Below are 27332 nucleotides of genomic sequence, written 5' to 3' on the forward strand. Positions count from 1 at the left end.
TGAGCTGAGCTGTCAGTGCGGGCAGCTGGGGTGGTTTGCCCAGATGGGCAGCCGAGATCAGCCACAACCGCTCTCACTGCCTCTGCTCAAAGGGAAAGGGGAGAAAATGCGGTGGAAAGGGCTCAGGGGTTGGGATAAGTACAGGGAGATCGCTCAGCAGTTATCGTCACAGGCAAAACAGACTTAGCATAGGGAGATTAATAGTTTATTACCTACTACTAGCAAGCTAGTGCAGTGAGAAACTAAAAGCAAAGTACTAACACATTCCCCCCATCCACCCTCTTCTCACCATCCACCTCCCCCACAACCGGTGCAGGGGAACAGGGAATGGGGGCTGCAGTCAGTCCCTGATGCTTCATCTCCACCACTCTATGGTCGCTTTCTGCCCCTGCTCCCCGTGGGGTCCCTCCCACGGGATGCCGTCCTTCCTGAACTGATCCTGCGGGGGCTGCCCACAGGCAGCAGCTCTTCAAGAACTGCTCCCACACGGCTCCGTACCGCGGGGTCCATCCATCCCCCAGGAGCAAACTGCTCCAGCACGGGTCCCCCACGGGTGGGCGGCAGCTCCCCCCAGACCCCCTGCTCCTGCGTGGGCTCCTCTCCACGGGCTGCAGCTCCAGCCCGGGGCCTGCTCCTGCGGGGGCTCTCCATGGGCCGCAGCCTCCTCCAGGCCACATCCACCTGCTCCACCGGGGGCTCCTCCACAGGCCGCAGGGGAACTTGTGCTGCGTGCCTGGAGCACCTCCTGCCCTCCTGCTGCACTGCCCTTGGGGGCTGCAGGGCTGGCTCTCACCCCTCTCTCCCAGCCACTGTTGCACAGAAATTCTTTCTATTCCTTAAATCTGTTCTCCCAGAGGCACAAACATCACTTACTGGTTTGGCTCTGGCCAGCAGCAGGTCCCTTTGGAGCCAGCTGAAACTGGCCCTTGTCTAACATGGGACAGCTTCACAGAGGCCACCCCTGCAGCCCCCCTGGTACGAAAACCTTGCCATGTAAACCCAATACAACAGTTAACTCCCAGTTGCATTTCAAAAGCAGGCTGGGGTGTTGAGATTCCATGGCACCAGTGTGCTTATTGCTCCTGTGTTAATTGCACATGATGTAGCTTTTCACTACTTACCATTTAAAACTCCAGCTCCTATCCCTGCCTGGTTTTAAAAATGCAAGTACCAGCTGATTTCTCTCATCCCCAAAATGCCAGTCCTCTTCTGCTTGTAAGAAATACAGCCCATTGTATATTTAAGCTACTCTTTGTTAAGTGAATGGATGCAGTTTAGCGATGATCTGCTGCTGCTGCTGGTTAGAGACCTCCTTCAGACCAGGCATCTTACTGGAAGCAAAAACGTAAAACCTTTTTTCTCAAGGATTGTAGTATTCTGTGTGGAGTTTCTTACGTGTTACTCATTTAGTGGCAGGTAATTTCACAATGAAACATTTGCGTTGGAACACAAGTAGAAATATACATTTTTATGAAATTAAAACTAGACTTTTGGGGTCTGTTTCTCTTCTGCCAAATGTGGTAGAAATAGTCCAAAGTACTGAGAAGTGAATGTACAGTTGCACACAATTGCTCTTATACTATGTGATCCATTGGAAACTAGTCTCAAGTTGATACTCAGCCAGATAACAGTGAGGATGAGCAAGCTGAACAACTCAAGTGGCTTCAGGAGTATTGGGTTGTGAACTGGGTGGATGGCGGGTTGGGCAATAATTACGCTACTTGACCTTCAGCCACCTAGTGTTCTAGTGTTCCTCTCAATGGTTCTGGCAGGAATTTTCTCAGGGAGAGCAGAAACATATTTTGAAGTTTTTTTTTTTTTTTTTTTTTTTTTTGGGGTGGTCCTTTAGGCACCCAGGAGTTGGACTCAATGATCCTTGCGGGTCCTTTCCAACTCAGATATTCTGTGATCACTCAGGTTTCTTTTACCTTTACTGTTTCTCTCTTTTCCAAGCATACAATTAATTATTATCTTCAATTATCTTCATAGGCAAACAGAAGACAGTTTGGTTGTGCTTCTCACACTGAAAAAGCACCGTTATGTTTACAGATGTTAACTAACCACCTTTTACAACTACTGTAGTAAAGGTTTTAAAACCACATTTAACAATGTGGCAAACAATTGACAAAAAATTCTGCACTAGTATCACATCAGATGATGACAAATGATGACAACATGGTCCCTACATTACAACAGCACTAGTTAGAGAATGACTTGTTTAAATAAATGTGTTTTCATCTGTATGAATTAATGTCACATTGCTTGAGAAGACAAGACTGCTGTGCTGCTGTAGGATGGATTGGCCTTTATGGAGGTGAAGCAGCAGGGAAAATGCACACATACAAGATCAGATGTGAACAAGGTGACAGATTTGTTATCAGAACAAACTCACTAATAGAAAATCAGGATAAAAATTATGAAACATTAAACATCTGAAATCTGTTGTGAAAAAGAAAAATTACATACATTTTATTTACACTTGCCTACATACAATTTTTATGTATCTCTGGAACAGAATGATACACAGTGGTAGAAAAAGAAAATCACCTTAACTACTGAACAATAGGCATAGAGGAAGAAAGCCTAAGAGTACATGCATTGTAGGAATAGGAAAGCATATGTAATTTTTTAGGACAAACAAATATATCACAGGTGTTTTACATGTTCCAGTAATTTTACAGGGTCTAAAACTACACTTAAAATCTCCTAGTGTGGATTCTGGAACTGTAAGAATATGTCTGAAATTATTTGCTGGAATGAAAATTACATGCAGTTTTAAAAGCTTGCAAGTGTTTGATTTGCCACAAGACAAGTAAAAAGAAATAGTAATTATGTAAAAGTGTGCTGCTTCATGTATGAAAACAGTTGGAAATCTTTTCAGATTGACATCAAAAATATAAAAGTAAATAATTAGTTTCAGGCACTTTGATGTTTCATGACTATGTTTTGCTTGTACCTAAAATAATTACAAGCAGCATTGATCCATCTTAGAGGCAGCGCACAATAAAAGATATATTCAGTCCTACCTGTAGGTGCAAAACTTCGTTTCTTCACAGAGGAGGTAGAGAAAAAAATAGAGCTACTGTACAGTTTTTAAGAATGTTTCTAGGCATTAAAGACTCCAAGTAGCTTTAATCTTAATATATATATATATATATATATATGTTTGTTTTTTTCCCCAAGAAGAATAGAACAATGTAAAGGGGTTTGGAGGAAGAGGGAATTATGTAAAAACAAAACAATTCTATCTGACAAATTGTAAGAATTTATAAACTAAATTGTTTAAGTGTATTTTACAAAACCACAAGGCTTCTTAAAAAAAAAAAAAAACTACTGCATAAAACATGCAATAGTTAGCACATCTTTGAGAAAGCGGGAACTGGAGACCTATCTACAGATGAATAAGCAGCCAATATGCAGCAGTGAAGTCTTTTGTAAGGCTCTGTGCATGAAATTAGAAATGGTACTATGCACTATTTCTTGGGACCTCCAACCTGAAAAACTATTTCTCCTACTCTAATTTCAGGACTATGTGAACTGCAAAAACTGGAATCGAAATAAGAAACAGCAGCACCAAAGCCAAGCAACAGTCCTTACATGTACGAGCACTTAACATGATTATTCTTAACATCAGTAGTCATTTTCTGAAAGAAGCACAACTACTTTACAGTCAGTGTACTGACCTTTATACAAGTTAACAGATGTTTTCAAGTAAAGTTTGAAACTCAAGTATGGTTGTTAAAAAAGCATGTCGTATCAGTAATAAATACATCATTATAAGAATAAATGTATTATCCTAAAGGAAACAGATCTGAAAACCCTAAATAAGACTAACTTGCTTTTTTTTCTAGATTTTCTTTCTTTGTTTCTTGTTCCACCCCTAACTCAAGTATTCAGCATTCAAATCCTCTACAAATATTAATTTACTTATTAATATACTAAAAGCTGATCAGCTATTTCTACAAATTCAAACCCTTTCAGGTTTGCAGAATCAATTGATCAATAGCAAGATTTTACTCCATACATCGTCATCAGTGAAAAACTATATTGTTACAGCACACTTATTCATTACTTTGATCCAATCTGCTGTAGGTGGGTAATACAAATAGGTAGACTTAAGTCACCAAGAATTTCATAAGCATCGTAATGAAGCACAGATCATTTTGGCAACATCTCTGCAGAGCAATCACAGCTTTACTGGATACAGTGGAAACATGCCAAAACTGGGTTTGACCTCTTGAATTACAGGAAAGTCACCAAGCATCCGTTTCTAAGGGGTGTCACTCTGCATCCAAGTAAGACAAGAAATGAGGAAGATAACGTTTAAACAAAAGTAGCATTTCCTTAACCAGGAGCAGGGAACTTAGCAAAACTTACCATTTCAATATCTTTCAGACTGCGGCATTTATCAGGAGCAATTTATAAATACACAGGAAACAGATGAGAAAGAGAATTGGCTTTCAATTAAACCAAACCTGGTTTAAACCAAACATTTAAAAGGAAAACAATGAAAACTACTTAAGATTTTTTTTAAAAAAATCTTCATTTTAATAAGTTAATATTTGCTTCTATAAGCAAGTATGTAGTTGTAGCTTGATCTACTCCCACTAGGTCACATGCCATCCTTTCTTAAGAAGGAAGAAGTCCAATTTATAAAATGTCAACATGAAAAGACAGGTGCAAGCTAAAAATTCTAGCAGAAAAAGGGAGAAATGATGCTTCTTTCAGAACAAGAATATTTTTTTAACTATCAAGGCAAAGAATTTTAATTCTGGACAGGAATTCATCTTTCAGATGCAAGCCATCTATAAACGCATCTTTCAGATTATGATAGTCCAAATGCTTCAAATCCCATCACAATTTTGAAATGAACTAACTAAAAATTCAAATCCATACCCATTAGGTTTTTCATTAGCACCAGTATCTTTAGTTGCTATGTTGTCATTAAAGCCAATAGGCCCTACTATGTGATGCATAAACTTGTTTATACTCATTAGACAACGCTAAAGGTACAAATTAGCAAAGAGTTTATGAATACTGCCCCTTTCTAACTTACTTAAGTCCAGTTAGAAAACTCTTATGTTCACAGAATCACAGAATCATCTAGGTTGGAAGAGACCTCCAAGATCACCGAGTCCAACCTCTGACCTAACACTAACAAGTCCTCCTCTAAATCATTTCACTATGCTCTACATCTAAACGTCTTTTAAAGACCTCCAGGGATGGTGACTCAACCACTTCCCTGGGCAGCATATTCCAATGCCTAACAGCCCTTTCAGTAAAGAAGTTCTTGCTAACATCCAACCTAAACCTCCCCGGGCGCAACTTTAGCCCATTCCCCCTCGTCCTGTCACCAGGCACGTGGGAGAATAGACCAACCCCCACCTCGCTACAGCCTCCTTTAAGGTACCTGTAGAGAGCGATGAGGTCTCCCCTGAGCCTCCTCTTCTCCAGGCTGAACAACCCCAGCTCCCTCAGCCGCTCCTCGTAAGACTTGTTCTCCAGACCCCTCACCAGCTTCGTTGCCCTTCTCAGGACTCTCTCGAGCACCTCCATGTCCTTCTTGTAGCGAGGGGCCCAAAACTGAACACAGTACTCGAGGTGCGGCCTCACCAGAGCCGAGTACAGGGGGTCAATCACTTCCCTAGACCTGCTGGCCACACTGCTTCTTATGCAAGCCAGGATGCTGTTGGCCTTCTTGGCCACCTGAGCACACTGCTGGCTCATATTCAGCCGACTATCAACCAATACTCCCAGGTCCTTCTCTGCCAGGCAGCTTTCCAACCACTCATCTCCCAGCCAGGAGCACTGCTTGGGGTTGTTATGCCCCAGGTGCAGGACCCGGCACTTGGCCTTGTTGAACTTTATACAGCTGGCCTCAGCCCATCGGTCCAGCCTATCCAGATCCTCCTGCAGAGCCTTCCTGCCCTCGAGCAGATCGACACACGCACCTAACTTGGTGTCATCTGCAAACTTACTGAGGGTGCACTCAATCCCCTCATCCAGGTCATCGATAAAGATATTAAGGAGGACTGGCCCCAGTACTGAGCCCTGGGGGACTCCACTAGTGACTGGCCTCCAACTGGATTTGGCTCCATTCACCACAACTCTTTGGGCCCGGCTACCCAGCCAGTTTCTAACCCAACAAAGCGTACGCCAGTCCAAGCCAAGAGCAGCCAGTTTCTTAAGGAGAATGTTGTGGGAAACAGTGTCAAAAGGCTTACTGAAGTCAACGTAGACCACATCCACAGTCTTTCCCTCATCCACCAACCATGTCACCTTGTCATAGAAGGAGATCAGGTTCGTCAAGCAGGACCTGCCTTTCATAAACCCATGCTGACTGGGCCTGATCGCCTGCTTGCCCTGCAAAAGCTGGTGTGCGTTGGCCGGGAATCGAACCCAGGTAAACTGCTTGGAAGGCAGCTATGCTCACCACTATACCACCAGCACATCTGTCTGCATGCCTCCCTGAGGTGGAAACTGCAAGTCTCTTGGACATTTGCCTTTGTGGATCTGCAGAGACAGGTGAGCATTTTCTAAGATGAAGACTGAAGCATAAAAGGTCTTCCTACATGAACTCATTGTCTGAGATAGACCCTATGTAAAAATGCATGCTGAATGTTTGCCATGTATAGCAATATTACTTGTTAAGATTCAAATAAATGATAACCACCTTCTGCAAAAAAACCAGTCACACTAGTAAGGTCACATAGCAGACTGTTTACACGTACATGTAGCCATGTAGTTTAACAAAGTTAGGAGTAAAGAGACTGCATAGAGAGATCTAGGTGATAATCATCTAGTAAATTCAGTTTACCTAGTTTACCTTCTGTTCTTTAAGGGTATCAAGAGACCATTTTGAATGATTGTAACTAATTTTCAGTAAATTTACTCCACGTTTCTATCTTGTATTTGGTTGCCTTCAACTCCCAGCCATTAGTTATTTCACTAATCTTGATTTCTCCAGGAGATTAAAATGTCTTTGTTTCTATTTTGGCATGGTCAGAGCACTGTAGCCAAGTTTATTTTCAGTCGTCCTTTGATAGGTTAGATCAAAACCAGCTCACCAATTACATACACCAAAACTGCCTGCTTAGCAACCTTTGGCCGTGTGACAGACTCAGGATTGAGCAAGTGATTTACACAAAGGTCATAGTGTTGCCCTGCCGGATTTCATAAGGTGTGAAGGTAAACGCCTTCTCCTGTGGCACCTTGCTGGGAAACGTGGAGAGTGCCACACTCAACTGTCTCTACTGAGCTTTTTCTCTTTTTCTAGCACTATGTGCCCTTTTCCCTACCTATTTGCTGGGAAATCAGCAGGAAGAGAAGCATGATGTTTCTGGAAAGTGTATGCAGAAACACTGTCTGAGGGTCCAGAAGCCAGTTTGTCAGAGACCGAAACTGACACCACTTTCAAAGGGAGGCTGAAGATGCATTTCTGTGTTCCTATGTGAGAAAGGCCAACTAAGGGTGCAGACAATCTTCTGTAAGGCCTTGATATGGTCCCTCCTCCACAACACTCTTGCATCTAGACTGTGGAGATACAGATTTGTTAGAGTGCAATATTTCAGTACTTAAAGGGGGCTTATAAAAAAGATGGAGAGCAACTTTTTGCTTGTGCAGATAACTATAGGACAAGGGGGAATGGTTTCAAACTAAAGGAGGGGAGATTTAGATTAGAAGTTAGGAGGAAATTTTTCACTCAGAGGGTGGTGAGGCACTGGCACAGGTTGCCCAGAGAGGTTGTGGATGCCCCATCCCTGGAGGTATTCAAGACCAGATTGGATGGGGCTTTGGGCAACTTGGTCTGGTGGGAGGTGTCCCTGCTTATGGCACGGGAATTGGGGATGGTCTTCAAGGTCCCTTCGAACCTGAGCCATTCTACAATTCTACAATTGCAATGTTTCAATATACACAAGGAGTTTATCAGAAAGATGGAGCTAGACATTTTAACTGTAGCAACAAGACAAAAGGTAATGGTTTTAAACTGAAAAAAAGGTTAGATTTAGATTAGACATATGGAAGACATTCTTTACTATGAGGGAGGTTAGATACAGGAGCAGGTTGCCCTGGGAAGTTGTTGATGCCCCTTCCACCAGGTTGGATGGGGCTTTTCACAACCTGTGGTGGTGGATTAGATGATCTTTAAAGGTCTCTTCCAACCCAAACCATTCTATGATTCCACAGAAAACAAAGTCAGCTTCTTTTTTTAGCATTTTATAAACATCAGTTGATCCTTAAACTTTGATTAGTTGTGTTCTGGTACTGACACAAAGCCCAGAATTTCTGCTGAGAACAACAAGAAACCCAAGTGTACAGTGAAAAGGGATTTAGATTGCAGTCTTGGACAAGGAGCTTACAAACAAAAGTTAATTTTTTAACATATGCAAAGCACAATAGGTATAAAACACTTGGTCTAGCTCCTTTATAAGGTAGAAGGGTTTCCTCCTCTTTGAAAAGGAAAGATGCCTGAAGAAGAGACAATTGAGACAAGTAGGAGAACAAAGGATAACATTTACTATTGTCTGACCTCAGACTGACAGAAATACTGAAAGACTGTTCAGTTGGATCAGACTGAAGTTTTTTCAAATGAAGAGGTGCCAAGTTTTCTAACTCTCTCTGTTCCCAGAGTGTCTTGTATTATTTACTTCACCCACTAAAACTCATGGAATTTAAGTGGCTGATAAAACTGGAATGTCAACTTCATAAATACAAATGTGAGTTTGCAGCCATCATGATTGCATCATGAATGATAAGGGCTCAAAACTCAAAAGGGAATTTAACTCTCAGAGCGAGGTATAGCAATGCACTTCCAACACTGAAAATGGTGGTAACACTGGCACTACCATCACTGTTCTAAACTGGAAACAGCTTTCCTACACCTTCCCATTACATTAATGCCAGAGTTGAAACCTTTCTTTTTGAAGAAAACACAATCAGTAAAACAATTATTAAAATAACCTTAAGCAGAGCACGTCTTTTCCAACCAAATGCCTTTAGGAACAATAGAATAACATAGTTACACTGCCTTTTTTTAATTAAAATGTATTTCAGAAAAGTCAAATTGGAGTTATAGAAAACTGTACAAAGAAACTATCAATGCTTCTAACAATTTTACTGAGTAAAAAAGTAAACAAAGATGTGAAAAAGCATACAAAGAAGAGAATTCACTGGCTTGTGCGAAGATTTGCATATACAAACCTGTATCTCCAAGACACAATATGAAAATTTATGCTTTAGAAAATACAGAAAACATCCTACCCGCCCTTATAAAAGATGCTAGTAATTTATACTTCAAATGGGAAACAATTTCGTTTTCTGAATAATGAGTTCTCAAACACCTGCACCAAGGGAATCTTAAAACTTGTCCAAAACAAAAAGTCCTGTATCTTGCTGACAAAGAAAAGGCATGTTTTCCTTTTCTTTAAGCCCACAGAAACCTACTAAGATGAACCCCAAAATGTATGTAGAGAACACTAGCAATGCTAGTGGACCACTAAACATGATTCCAACCCTGTACCTCTCTTCCCTTGAGGTCACATATTTGTTGTGCCATCTCTACAGAGGAGCATAAAAAAAACAAAACCCACCATACAATTATTGCTTAAACAGGAACTTATTCTGCATCCCTTATTAGGTAAAATTCCAGATAACTTCTGACATACAGCAGAGAATTTGAAAATACAGTAGTCTTATAAAACTGATTTCCTACTTTCCAAGTAGAAAATAATTCTACAAAGTACTTCTATGTCATGAATTACCCTACCAAACCCCAGCCACAAGGAACAGCTCAACTCTTTCTGATACCATTAAGATGTCATCTATACATAAAATTTATACAAAAAAATTGTTACAGCATTTATATGCACACTTTTGACACAGTATTTAGAACTGCTTTTTCTAGTGGACTCTGCAGATACAGTATTTTCAAATAAAGTATGCATTCTTAAGAGGTCAGGCTGTGTACTGGCTGATGAGAGCAGAATGTTAACACTGGTATTCTACACAAGGACTTATAACTGATCTGCATACAAAACCTGACCATAACGTACAATATCTAAGTAAGTGACAAAATGATTAGGCAGTTATCCCCATAGAAAGTGTACAGTTCTGAAAGTAAATAAATATTTTAAAATATGCATATTGATTTAAAAACTAGAAAGTAGTATCCCTGAGGTCAAGGCACTGCTAAATTTGTACATTCCAATTCATAACTTTATCATAGTCCTGAATTCGTTGTTTTATGTGAGAAAGCTTATTCTTTAGGTATTCACAACGCTCCTTTTTCTCCAGAAATGCAGGATCCTGCCAAAAACACACAAACCCTTATATTAATATTTATGTTTTCAGTTTCATCCAAAAGTAGTCTATTACCGGTGATGTTCTTGATTAAGGACATTATACAATTATTCTCCAAAGTCATATTCTTTCTTTTCTTATTTCCTTCCTGTTTCCCGTTCCTTTGTGAAGGGCTACAGGAAGAAGTTCTGCTTTAATAAGCTGTAGTTACTCAGTAAACAAAGCAGCTTTTAAACAGAAATCTCTACATATAAGTGACATTCTACTACATAATTTTATGGGTGTGTTCTGGTATGTCTAATAAACCCCTTTCCCAAAAGAGCAATGAAACTTAACATGGACACAAGATTTGAATTTTATGAGAAAAAAAAAAAAGGTACTTTTAATGTATGACTTTTTTAATGGAATACTGCTGGCATTTAAAAATGACAAAGTGAAACCTTTTGGATCACACTGGAAATTGTTTTTGAAAGTCCACTTCAGTTTCATGCCACAAAGAAACTGCACAACTTCTTTTGAAGGCTAAGACTCTCTTTTTGTTAATGTATCTGTTGTTTGTGCCAGCTAGTGAATATATATAAACTGGATCCCAAAGACTAAGCTGTCCTCCGAAAGGACTCTGAAATGTTAATAGATAAGATGTACTCTTAGAAGACTGAAATACTTAAAACTCTTTTCTTCCACATCTGACTAGTAAAATCATTACTGTCAAAACAGGTTGTTGGCATGAATTGAGTGGGTAGTATGCTACAGTTTTAAAAGACAAAATATACAAAGCCCTGTAATTGCTAGGGTTACCCTGAACTAGCAAATTGTACCTAGTATCAGAAATGCTGACTATTTACATTTTCTTTGCTATTCTTTAGATTAATGAGCAACGTAAAGCTGAAATCACTCACATTTTTCTTTTTCCTGTATTCTTGCAGAACTTTTGATATCCTTTCCTGTTCCTAAGAAGAGAGATCACACATTTTTAAACACATTGAGTACACTATGTATCTTCATGTAAATTCTACAAAATACTTGTCAGAAGTCAATCTTTCAGGTGATCAAATTTATTGATTTATTTTTGTTGTACATTTTGAACTTGAGAAATAGTGAAAATAAGTTAAATAATTTACTCAAACTTAAAAGCTGATAGCATGAAAAAAAATGAAAAAAAAAAACACCACTACAATCTAATTGCAACTTAGCAGCGTTGACTGATGACCAAACAAGAAAGTACATATTTGGGGAAAACTGTCTCTCCTACTGAGCCACTGTCAGTATTACTAGATGTGGTGCCCAAAGAAAGTCAGTCAGAATCTGCTTAATACCACCCGTGCTTTCCATGAGCCCATTTCACAGGTACTTACATATATACTTCCAGGATGATGAGGAAGCTGTCTCATCAATGCATCCAGCTCATCGAACTTTTTTAATACAGCATTAACTTCCGCAGACAGTTCTTTATACTCAGCAAACTGATCATTGAATACTGCTTTGTACCGGTCTCGCATTTCATTTGTTTGAATTGCTGGGTATTTCCTTCAAAAAAAGGATTTTCAGGGACTAGTATTAGACATACGACTTCAACAAACACACAGACCCTTGACATCAATAGAGTATTCCTCTATTGTTTGCTGATTTTGTAACCTGCTGAAATTTTCATGTACGTAAAGCATTGAAAGCTATGCCAAATTGTATATAAATCAATTTATGGTCTTATACTTGACCACGTAAAGGCCTGCTCTTTAAAAGGGAGGATATTATCAATTTAGCACTAGAGTAAGTAGAAGATTAGTCAAATTTCAGTGGCAAAAAGTCAGGTAATTTCCCACATATATTGCCTGTGTGGTGGTAATTATACTCTGGTAATTATTCTACACACTAGATTATAACAGTGTGTTCTAACATTTTGGTTGGGTTTGGGGGGTTATTTGTTTTTAAAATTTCAGATTCCTTGTTTATATTACTGTGTCTATGGCATTGATAAAGAATTATGAGTTCCCACAGCACATGCAGTATGACACAGAAAACATGAATGTATATATGAGAAATACTGAGTGAAAAACATATTTGAGTTTTCTCCATTATGTTCATTTATCAAAGTCAAGTCACTTACGCTAAGTAGTCTGGCATCACTATAGGTTTAGGAATGTGGCCTGCAGGTATATGACCATTAAGTAGTTCCTGTTTCCTTTCCACTGATTTAAGCTGTCTGTAATTGGCCTCTTCTCTTGGTCCATCATCACTGTCATACTAAGTTTTAAAAGGAAAAAAAAATTTAGTTCCAAATAAAGTCGGCTTTCCTTCAAATGCAATATAACAAACTCTATAAAGTATCCAATTAATGGGAAGACAGGTATAAGAGAACTGAACAGCAGTACATTCTTTACAACCTTTACTATAATGAGAAAATCAGGAAAGAATTAGTAATGTTTCTCACATAGTAACTGGAGTTTCCTCTTCCCCTTGCTTACTATTCTAGTTTATCCCTTGATCCAGAAATAATAGCTCATGGAGTCGCCTCAGAACACATAAAAAAAAAAAAACAAAAGGCTAAAGGCTCCTGATTCAGTACTGAAGTAAGCAACAGAGAAGACAGTGGTAGGAAATTCACAGTATCTACTGGGAGACATTTAGGACTGAAAGAAACACCAGAAATTCTCTGGGAATCATCAACATCTTTTGTATTAAGATCCCATTCAACCTCTGCTGTGCATGCACCTGCTTCTTTCTGCATCAGAAGCACTAAAATCCTCCTTTTTGCTGGTATTTCAAAGCTTGCAAAGGGGACCTGAAGCAGTCTTAGAGTCACAGAAGCAAACTGAAGTTACAGAGCACCTACTACTGTGCTTCCACTGGCTACTCTCCGATCTAAGTAGGCAACCAGAAGGGAAAAAAAATCCCCAAAACGTGCAATGCATCAGATGCTCTGCTGTTACAGTCAAGTCTGCAAAACTCTACGATAAGTGCTACAGAACTTGTCACTTCATGAAAGAGGGTAAGGTCACATACAGAAACAGACATCAGATTTGCTGTCTACAGTAAATTTTATAACCTAGACTAACATGTGGTAACTTCTTCAAAAGCTTCTTCCAAATCTTCTAGGTAGAACACCACCCCGACTACATTAAAGAATTAAACCTAATCTTTTTTTAGTCCCCCCCCCCCCCCCCCCCCCCCGGCAGTTGGTAGGTCAGCCAAAACAAAGAGTCAAAAGAAAAAGAATACACATTTTGAAATGCCAGTAAACAAAGAGAAAAATAAATTTGCTTCCTACCTTCTTTTCTGGTAAAGACGACTGTGTTTTCATCTATAAAAAAAAATAATTAGAAGACCTTTAATGTTTTATTTTAAGCAATAATAAGATTAAAAAAAAACACAGACACTTAAACTTTTTCCCCCCCAGAGCCAAGCTGTACAGAGAGTTATGTATTTATATTCAAGTATGAACAGATTTAGCATAAGGAATATTTTTAGATCAATTTCCTTCAAGACTAGTTAAGAATGTTGGAATGAACACAATCACCAAAAACAGGATCTTCTGTAGCACAGCTGTATGCAGCAGTGTAGAGGAAATACTCCATCCAGTTCCCAATCACCTTTACTATTTCACATGCCAGCATGTATTAACTTGCTGACACTCTGCGGTCTAGTTCATTGCCTAGCAAACACAGCAGCGCGCTAACCAGTAACTCAACCAGCAGCTATTTTGCACAGTGCTCTCCAGAGTAACCTCTCGCCTAACCTGTATTATTGGCTTTAGAAGTATTGGCTTAAAAAAATCTTAAATAACTAGAATAAAATAACATTGATAATAAGAGGGAAGAATGTCTGAGCAACCTTCAATGTAATGCCAACAATCACCTCATTCTTGAAGGACATATTTCAAAATTTGTTAAAAATAAACTTTTATCATACATCTGCAATTCACTTTTCAAAAGGGGAGCCTCAGTTTCATGCAAGATGTTGGGGAAAAAAAAAAAACAGTATTAAATGAAAATGCTGCAAATCAACAAACTGCAATCATAAAGCTGACGAAACAACTTCTTGGTATCTCTTACTAAAATCATCTACATGCTGACGCCTAGTAAGTTAGGCTTTCGCAGGTTTCATTTAAAGTTTTAAAGGTATGTTAAGTTCTGTTGATTTTAAAAAGTTTTTTTGTTGGGGCATTCACGTGAAAGAGGTTTTTACACAAATGACTTTGAATGCTCTAGCTGATAGTGCTAGGTCTCCACTATTACAGTTTATCATTAACTAGGTGAGCACTGAACGTTTCTAGTAGGGGCAAAGCCAGCAGCAAATGCAAGATAGTTTAATTCAAAAGATAAAATCAATTGAAATCTGAGACACCTAGACCTAGGCAGCTCTACTATTAATACTATTGCCTAGTACTACTATATGGAAAGCTAAAAAGACAAAAAGAAGTATCTTGGAATTTTGCTTGTAAACCCAAATCCATATTTCATATTCTTATTGTGGCTTATGCTAGCACTTCACATGCTGAAAGCACATTCTTCAAAGAAATGCTAGGTGGCTTTAAGCCCAACCCTACTAGAGCTGAACAGGCACATTGTTCATTTCTTCCTTTGTTTGGAAAACACAAACCAGGAAGCAGTTCATCACCTGCTGCAGGAAGAGAACCCAGTATTACAAAGTGAACAGAGCCCTTTCCTTACCAGAGTCAATAATAAAAAAGATTTGGGCCAGACATCTTCAATGCACCTTTTATTCAGTGATCTGAGATTTGTGAAAGCCCACCCTCAAAGGCATTGGGCTTGCTGCACACCTGATAAGACCAGTCTTTGGCACAGGAAGATCTTAGAGCGGTGCCCACCACACCATACCCACCAGAGAGAAGACAGCTGCTCAGGACCTACCTCTCGTTCCATTAACTCCCGGTGCCTCCTGGCTCCTTCGTGCCTCCACAGCTTCAGACAAACCAATGCGCTAATCAGATAGATGACCACCGTGACGAACAAGAAGATGATTGCTGCTGTCTGACCCCCTTCTACGCGGCAAAAAGAGGCATTTATTGGAGTCTTAAACAACTGGTAATAGCAGAGACCACCTCGGTTGATGTCATTGACATACACTATGCCCGCCGACATGTACAGAAAGAACATGGCCACGTTAATGCCAAACTCAGTTAGTGGCCACCAGTTGGAATCGAGGAGGATGGTCCGGTAGTACATCGACATCCCGAGCACCAGCAGCACAATGGTGACTATCCACGCCACACCAGCTACTACCAGGATGAAGGGAGTTTTGGGCCCGCTGTAGTAGTAGCCTCCGTAGGTGCCGCCGGCCCCGTAGCTGTAGGGCTGTGAGTACCCGAACATGTTGTACCACTCGTTGTCCTTGTGCACGTAGGCCGTCACGCAGGCGAAGACCGCGGCGCCCAGCAGCAGCTCCACCACGCAGAGGATCCTGAGCAGGCCAGCCCAGGACTTCATGTAGGCGTACCGCTGGTGGTAGGCCTCCACCCTCTCGCTGTAGGTCATGCCGGTGGGAGCGCGGTGCTCCAGCGACCCCAGCGAGTCCCCACGCAGCATGGCTTCGGCCTCCTTCCTCGAGGGGCAGCTGCCGCCCGATCCTCCATAGGGGTCCCTGTAGGAGCCGGGCACCGACCTGGGCTCTGCCCGCCTCGGACCGGGCGATGCGGGCGGCGAGCACTCGACCCCCTCCGACACGTACCTGATGTCGGACGCCGTGCTGCCCCAGCCGGCCTCCCGGCCGCGCCTGCCCCTGAAGAAGTTCTTCCAGGAGTCGGGGACGAACCGCCGCACCGGCTTGAGCTCGGCCGCCCCGCCGACGGGGCCGCAGGGCGGCTGCAGGGGCAGCGGCGGCGGCGAGGAGCCGGCGGGCGGCGGGGACGAGGCGCTCCGCGACATGGCCGGCGCTCGGCGCGGCGGCGGCGGGGGAAGAGCCCCGGCACCTGCCCGCTGCGGCACCGGCCCCGGGGCTCCGCACCCTGCCCGGCCCGGCCCGCCCCGGCGGCCTCACCTGCGGCGCCTTCCGGGCGGGCGGGACCCGAGCGGCGGAAACCCGGCGAGCCCCGAGGGGCAGCGGGAGGCAGAGCGGCCCCGGCCGGGCACCCCGAACCGAGCCGAGCCGAGCCGAGCCGGGGCGGGGCGGGGCGGGGAGGTGAGGAGCGGCCTCCGGGGGAAGGAAGGTTTCCTTAGACTTACTGCTGTCACTGTTTGTTATACTCACTTTTTTATCTGTATGGGTTACTTTCATGGCTCAGGGCGGGCAGGGAGCGTCTTGTTTAGTATTCAGCTCAGGGCTCATCCCGCGAAGTTGAGGGGAAGCTGGGGAAACTTGTACTGATGCTGGCTTGACCTTCTAGCCCACCCAAGTAGCTAAAGGAGTACTTTAGCGCAGACAAGTATCTCTTTAGTGAATGCCATTGTACACGTTAATCTGTTAAATTAGTCATTGATACTTGGTCACTCTCCTATTCCTCTGTTTTAATCCATGACTGCTTGAGCTGCAGCAACCTCAGGCTGGCTGCAAGGTAGCTCACTTCCACTGTGCTGGCTAAAAGTAAGAGGGAATCCATCCTGCTCGTTCTCATTTGTCCTGTTTTTCCTCAGTTAAGTCTGGCACGCCAGGCTCTTTATCAACAGCTACTTCAACCTTTAAACTAGCAACCATGTATTACCATGAAAAAAAAAAAAAGTCTCCTGCTCTATCAACCCGGGAGCTGCTCTAGCAGGAGTCCCCCCCTTCGCTTATGCTTAAGAGCTGCTGGTTTCTGACAGTAATATCCTCTGTTCATCACTGTCAATTCAAGCTATACGTATTCTTTTCTCTTGTTGCTACCGTCAGTATTATGTTCCATGGCTCTGTGCCAACAGTGTTTAGTACGTATGTTGGGTTACAGGGTGGTTCTTGAGTAATACACACTTCATCCTCCAGGGCAGTACTTCATAGTTAAATTCAGAAAACAATCCTACAGTAGTAACTATGAAACACTTCGTCAGATGCCCTGACAAACTCTTTCTTTTGGTTAAGAAAAGGAAGTTAGTCTCATTTCAGTTAGGTGTGATCACAATCCTTTATTAGAAGGACCATCACAATTAAATCTCTTTTTCTGTTTCAGAGATACCAAGGTCATAGAAATGTATCTGCGGCTCTACAGGTATAAATGAACCCCATGGTTCAGAAGGCAAGGTAGAGTCAAAATACAGCATATCATGCTGTGTCACTCTACTAGCACTAAACAATCTGTATGTAGATCACTATAGTCTTGTAATTGAAAAAAAATATATTTTTTTTCAAGCATTCTAACGTATAAGACATAGAAGCTTCAGTAGATGTAGTTTTATAAAAAAACTTTGTTCCAAAAAAACCCATGGTGTACTGGGTCTGGCTGGGATGGAGTTAACTTTCCCTGCAGCTGCTCATACAGTGCTGTGCTCTGCAATTGTAGCTAGAACAGCACTGGTATCACACCAAAGTTTTGTCTATTGCTGAGTAGTGCTGGCACAGCACCAAGACTCCCTCCAAACCCCTCTAAGAGCCAGTGGGCAAGAGGTGGGAAGGGGACATGGCCAGGTCAGCTGACCTAAACCAACCAAAGGGATATTCCATACCAGATGGTGTCACACTCAGAAATAAAAGCTGGGAAAGGGGAAGGAGAAGGAGGGACTCTCATTATGAAGAAGTCTGTCCTCCCAAATATCCACTGTGCATATGGAGGCCCTGCTTCCTGGGACATCGCTGAACATCGCTTGTTGATGGGAAGTAGAGAGTAATTTCTTTTCTCTCTCTCTGTGCTTCTGCACAACCTTTGCTCTTTTTTTTTTCTTTTTTTTTCCCTCTTCCTTTGATCTTTATCTCAACCCTTGTCTCAACCTGTGAGTCTTTTTCCTTTCCAGCATACTTTCTTCTCTCCCTCTTCTTCTAAGGAGGGGGAGTGAGAGAGCCACCCAGCAAGGTAAAAACACAATATGTGGTACTCTCAGTAGTTTGATAGGCAAAAAAATCCACAAGATAAAAATCAGTGCTGCTATATAATTTCAGAGGAAGCACTCCTTAAAATATTTTTTGTAGTTCCATGGGTGTATAACTGCTTCAGGAGAAATAAGGATCATTTCCCTTTGTATCTTCTTTCTTACATCTCTTATCTGACACTACGTGTAAATACAGTTTTATCTAAGTTCCAGGTTAATATTTTTTGTCATGATAAACAATGTGCAAAGCATTCTGAACTGTTCGTATCAATTCAATTTTATTCTCACTTAAATCTTTATGATTGTAAAAATGAAGAGTTTGTCCAGACATTTTGTGCTAGATTTTATCTAGGACAGAGAACAAATGTTTGATACAATGGAAAAGAAAGCTAAACAAGGATTACAAACAAGACTGCTGTTAAAATGTTGCTAGTAAAATTCAAATGTACTAAATTGATTTGATCTGGAAAAACTTCTGAGAACCAAAATACAAAGTGATCAGGCTGTGAGTGAAAATGTCACATCCCTGTGTGTACACTAAAGATGTTTCTGTACAAAAGTTGTTTTTTTTCCCCCTTGAATTTTTTAAAAAAGACAGTTATCTTCAAGAAAGTAAATGGAAAGTTTACCTCCTGAAATGTCTATACAGTGGTAGCTTCTCAACATCTTGAAAACGAACAATTTGAGCTGAGAGAATAATCACCAGCACCATATTGGGTAGATCACAATGCACGTATGATTAAAGACACTGAAAAATAAATAATTCATAAGTTTACTTATGTTGTCACATATATATTTGAATTATTTTAGATACAAATCCAGTTTATATATATTTAAAGTGTTTATCACATTACCAAAACATATTTATGGATTACCTCCACAGAATAAAAAGTCCCTACTGCTCATTAACTGTGTATTTAGGATGTAGAGTTATTATTACATAGCCTACATAATAAATTCATCTGGATGTTAAGGCCTTAGTTAAAGACATGAAGTCTTTTATTACAAATAATTAATGTAGCAGAGACAACCCAGCTGTCTGAACAATGATTTTTGGATTACATACCATACAAAACAAATTTTTCTGTATGAACCATCTTTTAGATTGCCTCATGTTACACATTTTTTAAAATGTACTGCAAACTTTGATTTTTTCCTACTTCTATTTTTTTCTGTTTGAAAGGAATCAGTAAGCAATGAAGATCTAGCTAAGGTAGTCTATAATATTTCCAAAGCCTTCTCACGAAGTCCCTTAAAGCCTTTTAAAAAATCCTTAAGCCTCAAAGAATGGCTTAATTTGTAAAGCCTGATCAATTATTAATAGATAGGAATGGTGGGTGGGGACATGAGTCAATGGTTAACTACTTCAGTGGAGAAAAGTTGCAAATACAGTTCTGCAGAGATCTGTTGTAGCACCTAGGTTTTCCGGTAAGGTTATGGCTGTCAGAACTATAGAAGTACTTTTTGACACGAAGCAACAGGGCAATAATGTGACAAAATTCAATTTACACATATACCTGCAGAAATCCATGCGCTCATAAAGGGAAAATGATTTTTAAGTACTGCAACATGAGGACCCTGTCTTGCATATTTATAAAGCATCACATAAGCCTCACTTCTAGAAAGACAGATGCTTATTTTAATTCCTTAATTCTCAAACCCCAAGTTGGAGGACCATGACTGTGGGAACGATAACCTCCGAACCATCTCTGAACTTGTACGGGATTTGCTGCTCCAGCTGGATGCATGGGGCCCAATGGGACTCGTCCAAAGGTACTCAGAGAGCTGGCTGATGTCATTATGAGACCTCTCTCAATTATTTTTCTATGGTTTGGAGAATCTGCAGAGGTCCCTGTTGACTGGAAGCTAACAAATGTTGTTTCAATTTTTAAGAAAGGCAAGAAAGAAGACCTTGGTAATTACAAGTGTAACTAGACAATAATTAATGTATATATCCTGTACCATTAAAGGTATTATGATGATCTTCTTGTCTGCTGGATGACTACACACAGAATACTGATGAATGAATCCAGAAAAGAGATAAGCAGTTAGAGTTTTTATATTGAGATCATAAAATTGATTAATTTTTTTTTTTTTCTGCCTATCACCGGACATTAAATTTTCTTGAAAATTTTAATCCTTTGATTATAGGATTCCTCTCCCATGCAAGCCAACATTTTTCTCACATGTAGGCAGTATCAATTCAACTGTAAGAAATTACCCAGAACTTTGTTATCTCATGAACAAATATTTCTGATGAACACACAGAACACATCAGCAGCAATTTGTTAAACTTAGACAACAGTTTAAAGTTTGTTAAACTGCACAGACTTCAACTTACTTGCAGGAATTATTAGCAGTATTTCATCTCTAATTGTGCCTCTATAAACTAGTTTCTGCCCGGGGCCTGCTCCTGCGGGGGCTCTCCACAGGCCGCGGCCTCCTCCAGGCCACATCCACCTGCTCCACCGGGGGCTCCTCCACGGGTTGCAGCGTGGAGATCTGCTCCATGTGGGACCCATGGGCTGCAGGGGGACAGCCTGCTCCACCAGGGGCCTCTCCACAGGCCGCAGGGGAACTTGTGCTGCGTGCCTGGAGCACCTCCTGCCCTCCTTCACTGAACGTGGTGTCTGCAAGGCTGTTTCTCTCACATTTTCTCAACTCCTGTGTTACCGCACATTGTTTTTCACTCTTTCTTAGATATATTTTCACAGAGGTGCAACCACTTTAGGTGGTGAGACCAGCTTTGGCCAGTGGCAGGTCCCTTTCAGAGCCATCTGGAACTGATTCTTATCTAACACGGGGCAGCTCCTCGTGTTTTCTAACAGAGGCCAGCCCTGCAGATCCCATGCTACTAAAACCTTGCTACATAAACCTGAAAAATGCACACTAAAATAAAATCCTGACTGAAGCTGGACAAAATCTGTAGACAAATGGCCTGCATCTCCCCTACATTTGATGTAGTTTGGAATTCACTAACAATACACCATCACCTATACTGTATTAAAATTTTGAGGCAATACAGCTTATTTTTTGTTAATTTATAAGATAATAATTGCCTTCTACCCCTCATAAACACTGAGAGAAAAATCTGGAAGTTCAATTTAAAAGTACAAAAAATGTATATATGTAAAAAATGACAGTTATCTTCCAGTTACTACAGAGGACAGCAGCAGTGCTCGCATGTCATTCATTGACTCTTCAGACATCATCCATATTGGAAGAAAAATCTTCGTCTAGAAAGATGCTCAAAACTTGATCTATAAAGGGCCTGGGCACCTGATCTACCTTTGAAGTTGAACTCCAGAGTTCTCCTACAGCCTCATTATTCTACAATGTAGACAGATTGAATAATCATATGTTGAGATTAATGAAAAAACCATTGTGCTTGAGAGTTTAAATCACTAATGGGTTTTGTTTGTTTGTTTGTTTGTTTTCAAATCAAAACGGAATCAAGCAATTATTGAAGTGCCTTAGACAGGATAGGTAAGATACCTCAACAATATTCTGTTAAGTGAGAAGGCGTGTGGTGAAATCCTGATACTGATAGCAGTTAGATTGGAAATGGCATTGCATTACTGCACACCATCAAAAAGCTAGAAAAAAATACACAGATTTCATCTGGTTTATTCAAAATTAAAACGTACACGAGATGGGAGCAAGAACAGAGATGTGCAACTACATGCATAACTATTTTCACATATATTGAGCAGGATTATTAGCAACTGCTGACTATACCAACAACTAGGTTACAGAGTTTTCAGTTCTCAGAAAATTTTTCATGCAGGCATAAATATTTCATTGTGCAGTCAGTCTATATTACATAGTCAACAACAAATAATTAGTTACATCATGCTCTGTATAATAAAATTCATCTAATTATTTTCATATCCCCTCATGCCACTATTTCTCCTCAGTTGATTTTGGAATTGAATGCTATGAATCATTAACTAACTCTGGACAGGCATTATGCATCCTGACTTAGCTGAGTGCTGATAGTACTACAGTATAAGTAACTGTTGTGGTTTAACCCGGCTGGCAGCTAAACACCACACAGCCGTTCGCTCACCCTCCCCCCTCCCTCTCTGGGATGGGGGAGAGAAATGGGAAAGTGAAGCCTGTGAGTTGAGATAAAGACAGTTTATTAAGACAGAAAAATAATAACAACAATAATAATAGTGGTAATGATAATAGTATTAATAATAATAATGTGTAAGAAAACAAGTGATGCACAGTGCAATTGCTCACCACCCGCTGACCGATGCCCAGCCTATTCCCGAGCAGCCGGCCCCCCACCCCGGCCAGCCACCCCTATATATTGTTTAGCATGACGTCAGATGGTATGGAATACCCCTTTGGCCAGTTTGGGTCAGCTGTCCTGGGTCTGTCCCCTCCCAGCTCCTGCTGCACCCCCAGCCTGCTCGCTGGCAGGACAGAGCGAGAAGCCGAAAAGTCCTTGGCCTGGTGTAAGCACTGCTCTGCAACAATTAAAACATCAGCATGTTATCAGCGCTCTTCTTATCCTAATCCAAAACATAGCACTCTACCTGCTGCTAGGAGGGAAATTAACTCTGTCCTAACTGGAACCGGGACAGTAACAAACTGCTGTGAATCAGTTTTTAAGTGTTAAAAAACAGTACTGTGGCCATATACAGGCAGCAGACAGGAAGAAAATTTACAGAATCTGAGTGTATAAAAAATAGAATTTTCAACAGAGGGAAGGTGGAAGATATTTTGGAGAGGTAGAAAGAGAGGCAGGGAAGTAAGGAGAAGTGGAAGAACCTTTCAGCTCCTAAAGGAGCGAGCATGTATATCTCTTAAAGGGAAACATAGAGTTGAAAGAAAATGTAGGGAAGAAAAGACAGCAGAAGGAAACAGTATATACAGCTAGGAAGCAATAGCTGAGAGGCTGCAGGGCTGTTTTGTAACATTTAGGAACACAAACACCAAACATTACTGCAAAACTTTGTATTGCTCTGCTTGGGAAGCAAATTTTGCTTTTATAGAAAGCAACAAATGTGGTGTCTATCTACCTAGCTTTGTGTGTGTGACAGCACACGAAGCTAATACAACTAGAGTTATCTGATTTTATTACACTCAGGTATTAGATCTGTGAGGAAGAGTATTATTTAACTAATAGATGCAGACAGCTGCAATCTCAGTTACCACAACCATTTATTACTGTTTTTATACTGTTTTTAATGACTATACATGTGAATTAGAGGTCACCTTAAGCCTTTAGCAAACCTTGCTATTAGCAACTGACATTTTCTACCCATCGAGAAGGAAGAGTGAGTCAAAGTTTTCTTACTTTTGCAGCACATTATTTTCCCCAGAGCAGAGAAAAGAAAGATGGAATCATCTTCACCACCAATAGTTTATATCTCCTGTTTTTCTGAAACATCAATTTTACTTTTCTTTCTCGTCTGGAGAGACTTCAGGCCTTGCAGAGGGATGCAGACAGACTGGAGCAGTGGAGCACTGGGCGATTAACAATGGCATGAAGTTCAACAAGGGAAAATGCCGGGTGCTGCAATGGGACAGAGCAATGCCAGGCACAGGCACAGACTGGGAGGCGAGTGGCTGGGAAGCAGCCCTGCAGAAAGGGGTCTGGGGGTGCTGGTTGCAGCAGGCTCATTGTGAGCCGGCAGCATGCCCTGGCAGCCTGGAGGGCAAACCCCACTGTGGGGTGCGTTAAACACAGCACAGCCAGCTGGTACAAAGAGGTGATCCTCCCACTGTATTGAGCGTTGGTGTGGTCTCACCTTGAATATTGTGTGCAGTGCTGGGCTCCACAACATAAAAGGGATGTTGAGGTCCTTCAGAGCATCCAGAGGTGGGCAACAAAGATGGCAAAAGGCTGGAGGGCATAGTCTGTGAGGAGAGGCTGAGGACACTTGGCTCGTCCAGTATGGAGAAAAGGAGGCCAAGAGGTGACCTCGTTGCTCATTCCCCTTCCCCTTCCCCTTCCCCTTCCCCTTCCCCTTTCTTCTCCACATTTTAGTGTGGTGCTCCCTTTCTTCTTTGACTAAAAGTCATTCTCCAATGAGCAGTATATCAAGAAAAGAAACAATATAATTAGGATAAAACGCATGTTTTTTATTTTTTTAAGAGGTCTCTAATTATTAGATCACTACTGTTAATGTTCTAAACTAGAAAAAAATAATTTAATGAACAGAAGAGGTTTTATAAATAGGAACACTAAGAGAAAATAATTGATACAATAACCCAGGTGCCTAAACTAGCATACTTTATTCCACTTTTGCACCTTAAACAAAAGCTAAGGCACCAAGTACTTATTTGAATAAGAAATATCTTTTCTGAAAGAGAAGCTGACATTCTTGTTTACTCATTCCAGTTCTAATCTATGTCCAACTTGCTTTTCCCACAAATTTCTTCTTTATAAAGTACAAGTGCAAATAGATATAAATCATATTTCAGATATATTTTGTTCAGTTATCAAATTTTCATCTATTTGCGTGATCTGTTCGAAGTGCTCACATAAAAGGCAAAGAAAACTTTTCATTTTAATGATTCTTCCAAGACCCAACTATTTCTAAAATGATCGGAGCTCTAAGGAATAAAACCCTTCTTTCATTCTAACTTAATACTCAATTTTGAACCCACAATTTGATTTAATGGTAGGTAAATGTTATTTTCTGAATTAAGGGAAGCTATCATTTAACTATATTTTTGGCTCTTCTATGATTACCATGAATCCATTTTAGCCATTGATGCTGTCAAAGTACAATTTGAATACCCATTTCTGAGATGTCATATACAGAAGCTGTCAGACCTTATACCTTCATTTAGTCCCAAGTTCTCATCACAACTCTCATGTTTTTTTCTATTTCAAGGTAACTTATCTAAGATTTAAAGTAATTTTAAGACTATTTAGATTTTCTACAGTATGTATGGGCTGTTCACTATCTACCAGTGAGCTCCCGAGATCTTTTCATAGCTATTTCCAACCTACTGTTTACCCATTTAATAGCACTAACAACAGAATGCTTTTACTCAGAGATACTTTATATATTTTTTTGATGTACACAAAAAACCACAAACTTAGTATGCTATAAGACAACACCAGAATAATTTAGTTTCCATGTTTACAAGTTAAACCTAGAAACACGGTTTTCTCCCCCATGATCTCTAACAAACATAGCTAAGTTCATTTCAATATACTCTAAAACCCAAACTACAAAACCCCCTCTTACAAAAAAAGTCTTGAAACAATATTTAATTTTGTATTCCAACAGCACAGTTTCAGTTTGGTGGAAGGGAGAGTAAATAAATAAAAGCATCAGTGTTTTTACTATCTTTACAACATACCACAGAAGTAAACTGTTAAATTCACGTCCTTGTTTCTAGGTTGAACATAATGCTGGCGCCGTCTAACGGTTCCTAGAATGCACTACACATGCCACAGCTCTGCATTTGGAAAGCACTGAATGTGTAACTTGCATACATTAGTTTCTCAGCAAGTGTTGGCTTCCTTGAATTCCTGACAACACTTATAAAACACAATCGTAAGTTTCTTGTTCTCTTTCTATGAGTTAGCATTTAAGATTACAGCAAATAATAATCTCAGCTCTTAAACTTTTCAATGTCTGTGGCCACCCCAAAGCAAAACCAGTCATTTCAGAAGTGCCACACACACAAAGCTGGTGGGCTGCTTCAGAAATGCTGCAGGTATAGAGATAAGGACCTGGAGAAGAACACAGAACTGAGCCATGAAAATATCCCTTCTGAATTAAGGTTACATCATAAAAGCTTTGATCAGTAAAGATATACATATAATTACAAAGAAGAATAGAGAACATTGTCTTAAATTACATTAACACATACAGAGCAGATTTATAACACTCACATTAGCGAATTTTGAGATTGTAATATATGTAAGCTCTCTATATATTCAGCTTCTAAAAGTACTTTGTTCCTTTTATTCCTGCTGCAGAATAACATGTCAAAAAAATTTTTGCACAGCTCACTTTACTGAGCTTCAACAGTGAAGAGAATACCTTCACAGAAGAAGTGGTCAAAATGTCATTTAACTTTCAGCAAAATAATAGGCATTTACCTTTTTTAGAAGAAAATTGAAGACTGTTTTTTGTGCCTCTTATGTCACCTGAACGACCTTGCACCTCAGCTCCAGAGAGGTTCTCTCAGGAGCACAGTTCTTTTCTCTGTTCTGCAATGAAAGCTGACAGTTTGCAACATCTCAAGTAGTAAGATGAAGTATGAAAAGAAGTATTTGAAAATTATTCTGCACTTTAATCACAGAACGGCTGAGGTTTGAAGGGGCCTCTGGAGGTCATTTTGTCCGCCCGTCCTGCTCAAGCAGGGACACCCAAAGCAGGTTGCCAAGGATCATGTCCAGGGTGCTTTTGTAGACCTTCAAGGCAGGAGACTCCAGAACCTCTCTGAGCAACCTGTGCTCCAGTATCCACACGGCACAGAAGTGTTTCCTGATGTTCATAGAGAATCTCCCATGTTCCAGTTTGTGCCCATTGCCACTTGCCCTGGCACTGAGCACCACTGAAAAGAGCCTGGCTCTATCCTCTCTGCACCCTCTCTTCAGGTATTTACGTGCATTGATAAGATCCCCCTGAGCCTTCTCTTTCCCAAGCTGAACAGTCCTGGCTCTTTCAGCCTTTCTTCACAGGAGAGATGCTCCAGTACCTTCATCATCTTTGTAGCCCTCTTTCCGGTACATCTAGATCCCTTTTGTACTGTGGGGCCCAAATGTGGACACAGTACTCCCAGTGCAGACTCACCAATGCTGAGTAGAGCAGAACAGTAATTAACATCAGCAGAGGAGCAGTGAAGTGTTATGTGCTGGGAGCTGACTGAAATTGAGTTGAACCTGTAGACTTGGTGCGGCTGAGAAGGATTAACATGCAGGAAGGTAGTGCACTGTGAGAAGTCTTATGCCATATGGCCTAGTGCTTTGTTCTTAACCTTATATCTGCAAAGCCATTTAGAAAATCTCTTGAAAACTCACATGTAGCATAATTTGATCATCTCCATCCACCTGCTGGCAGTACTTTGCCAGATGCAGCGAAACATTTTAGTGGCACAGGC

The 27332-nt window shown here is 40.9% G+C and overlaps 1 protein-coding gene across 1 annotated transcript; it reads right to left on the bottom strand.

Annotated features, from left to right (window-relative positions):
- Positions 1 to 2438: 2438 nt before the first annotated feature.
- MARVELD2 (MARVEL domain containing 2) lies at positions 2439 to 16387 on the bottom strand. The gene is made up of 6 exons (XM_083817276.1): positions 15168 to 16387; positions 13565 to 13597; positions 12404 to 12540; positions 11655 to 11826; positions 11199 to 11249; positions 2439 to 10305 (listed from the first exon to the last, which is right to left on the bottom strand). Exons 1-6 carry the CDS (start codon positions 16179 to 16181, stop codon positions 10189 to 10191), a joined length of 1524 nt encoding a protein of 507 aa, XP_083673402.1. The 5' UTR covers positions 16182 to 16387; the 3' UTR covers positions 2439 to 10188.
- Positions 16388 to 27332: the final 10945 nt, after the last annotated feature.

This window comes from Anser anser (assembly GCF_964211835.1).
Source record: "Anser anser genome assembly, chromosome: Z".
In the NCBI taxonomy this organism is placed as follows: domain Eukaryota; kingdom Metazoa; phylum Chordata; class Aves; order Anseriformes; family Anatidae; genus Anser; species Anser anser.

Bases quoted from the DNA above. Each gene is read 5' to 3' on its own strand.
- MARVELD2 (XM_083817276.1), bottom strand. From the start codon at position 16,181: ATGTCGCGGAGCGCCTCGTCCCCGCCGCCCGCCGGCTCCTCGCCGCCG. The intron at 11,827-12,403 runs GTAAGTGACTTG...CTTTTTTTGAAG, and splicing joins GTGATGCCAGACTACTTAGC to GAAATACCCAGCAATTCAAA. The intron at 10,306-11,198 runs GTGAGTGATTTC...TGTTTTTGGCAG, and splicing joins AATACAGGAAAAAGAAAAAT to GATCCTGCATTTCTGGAGAA.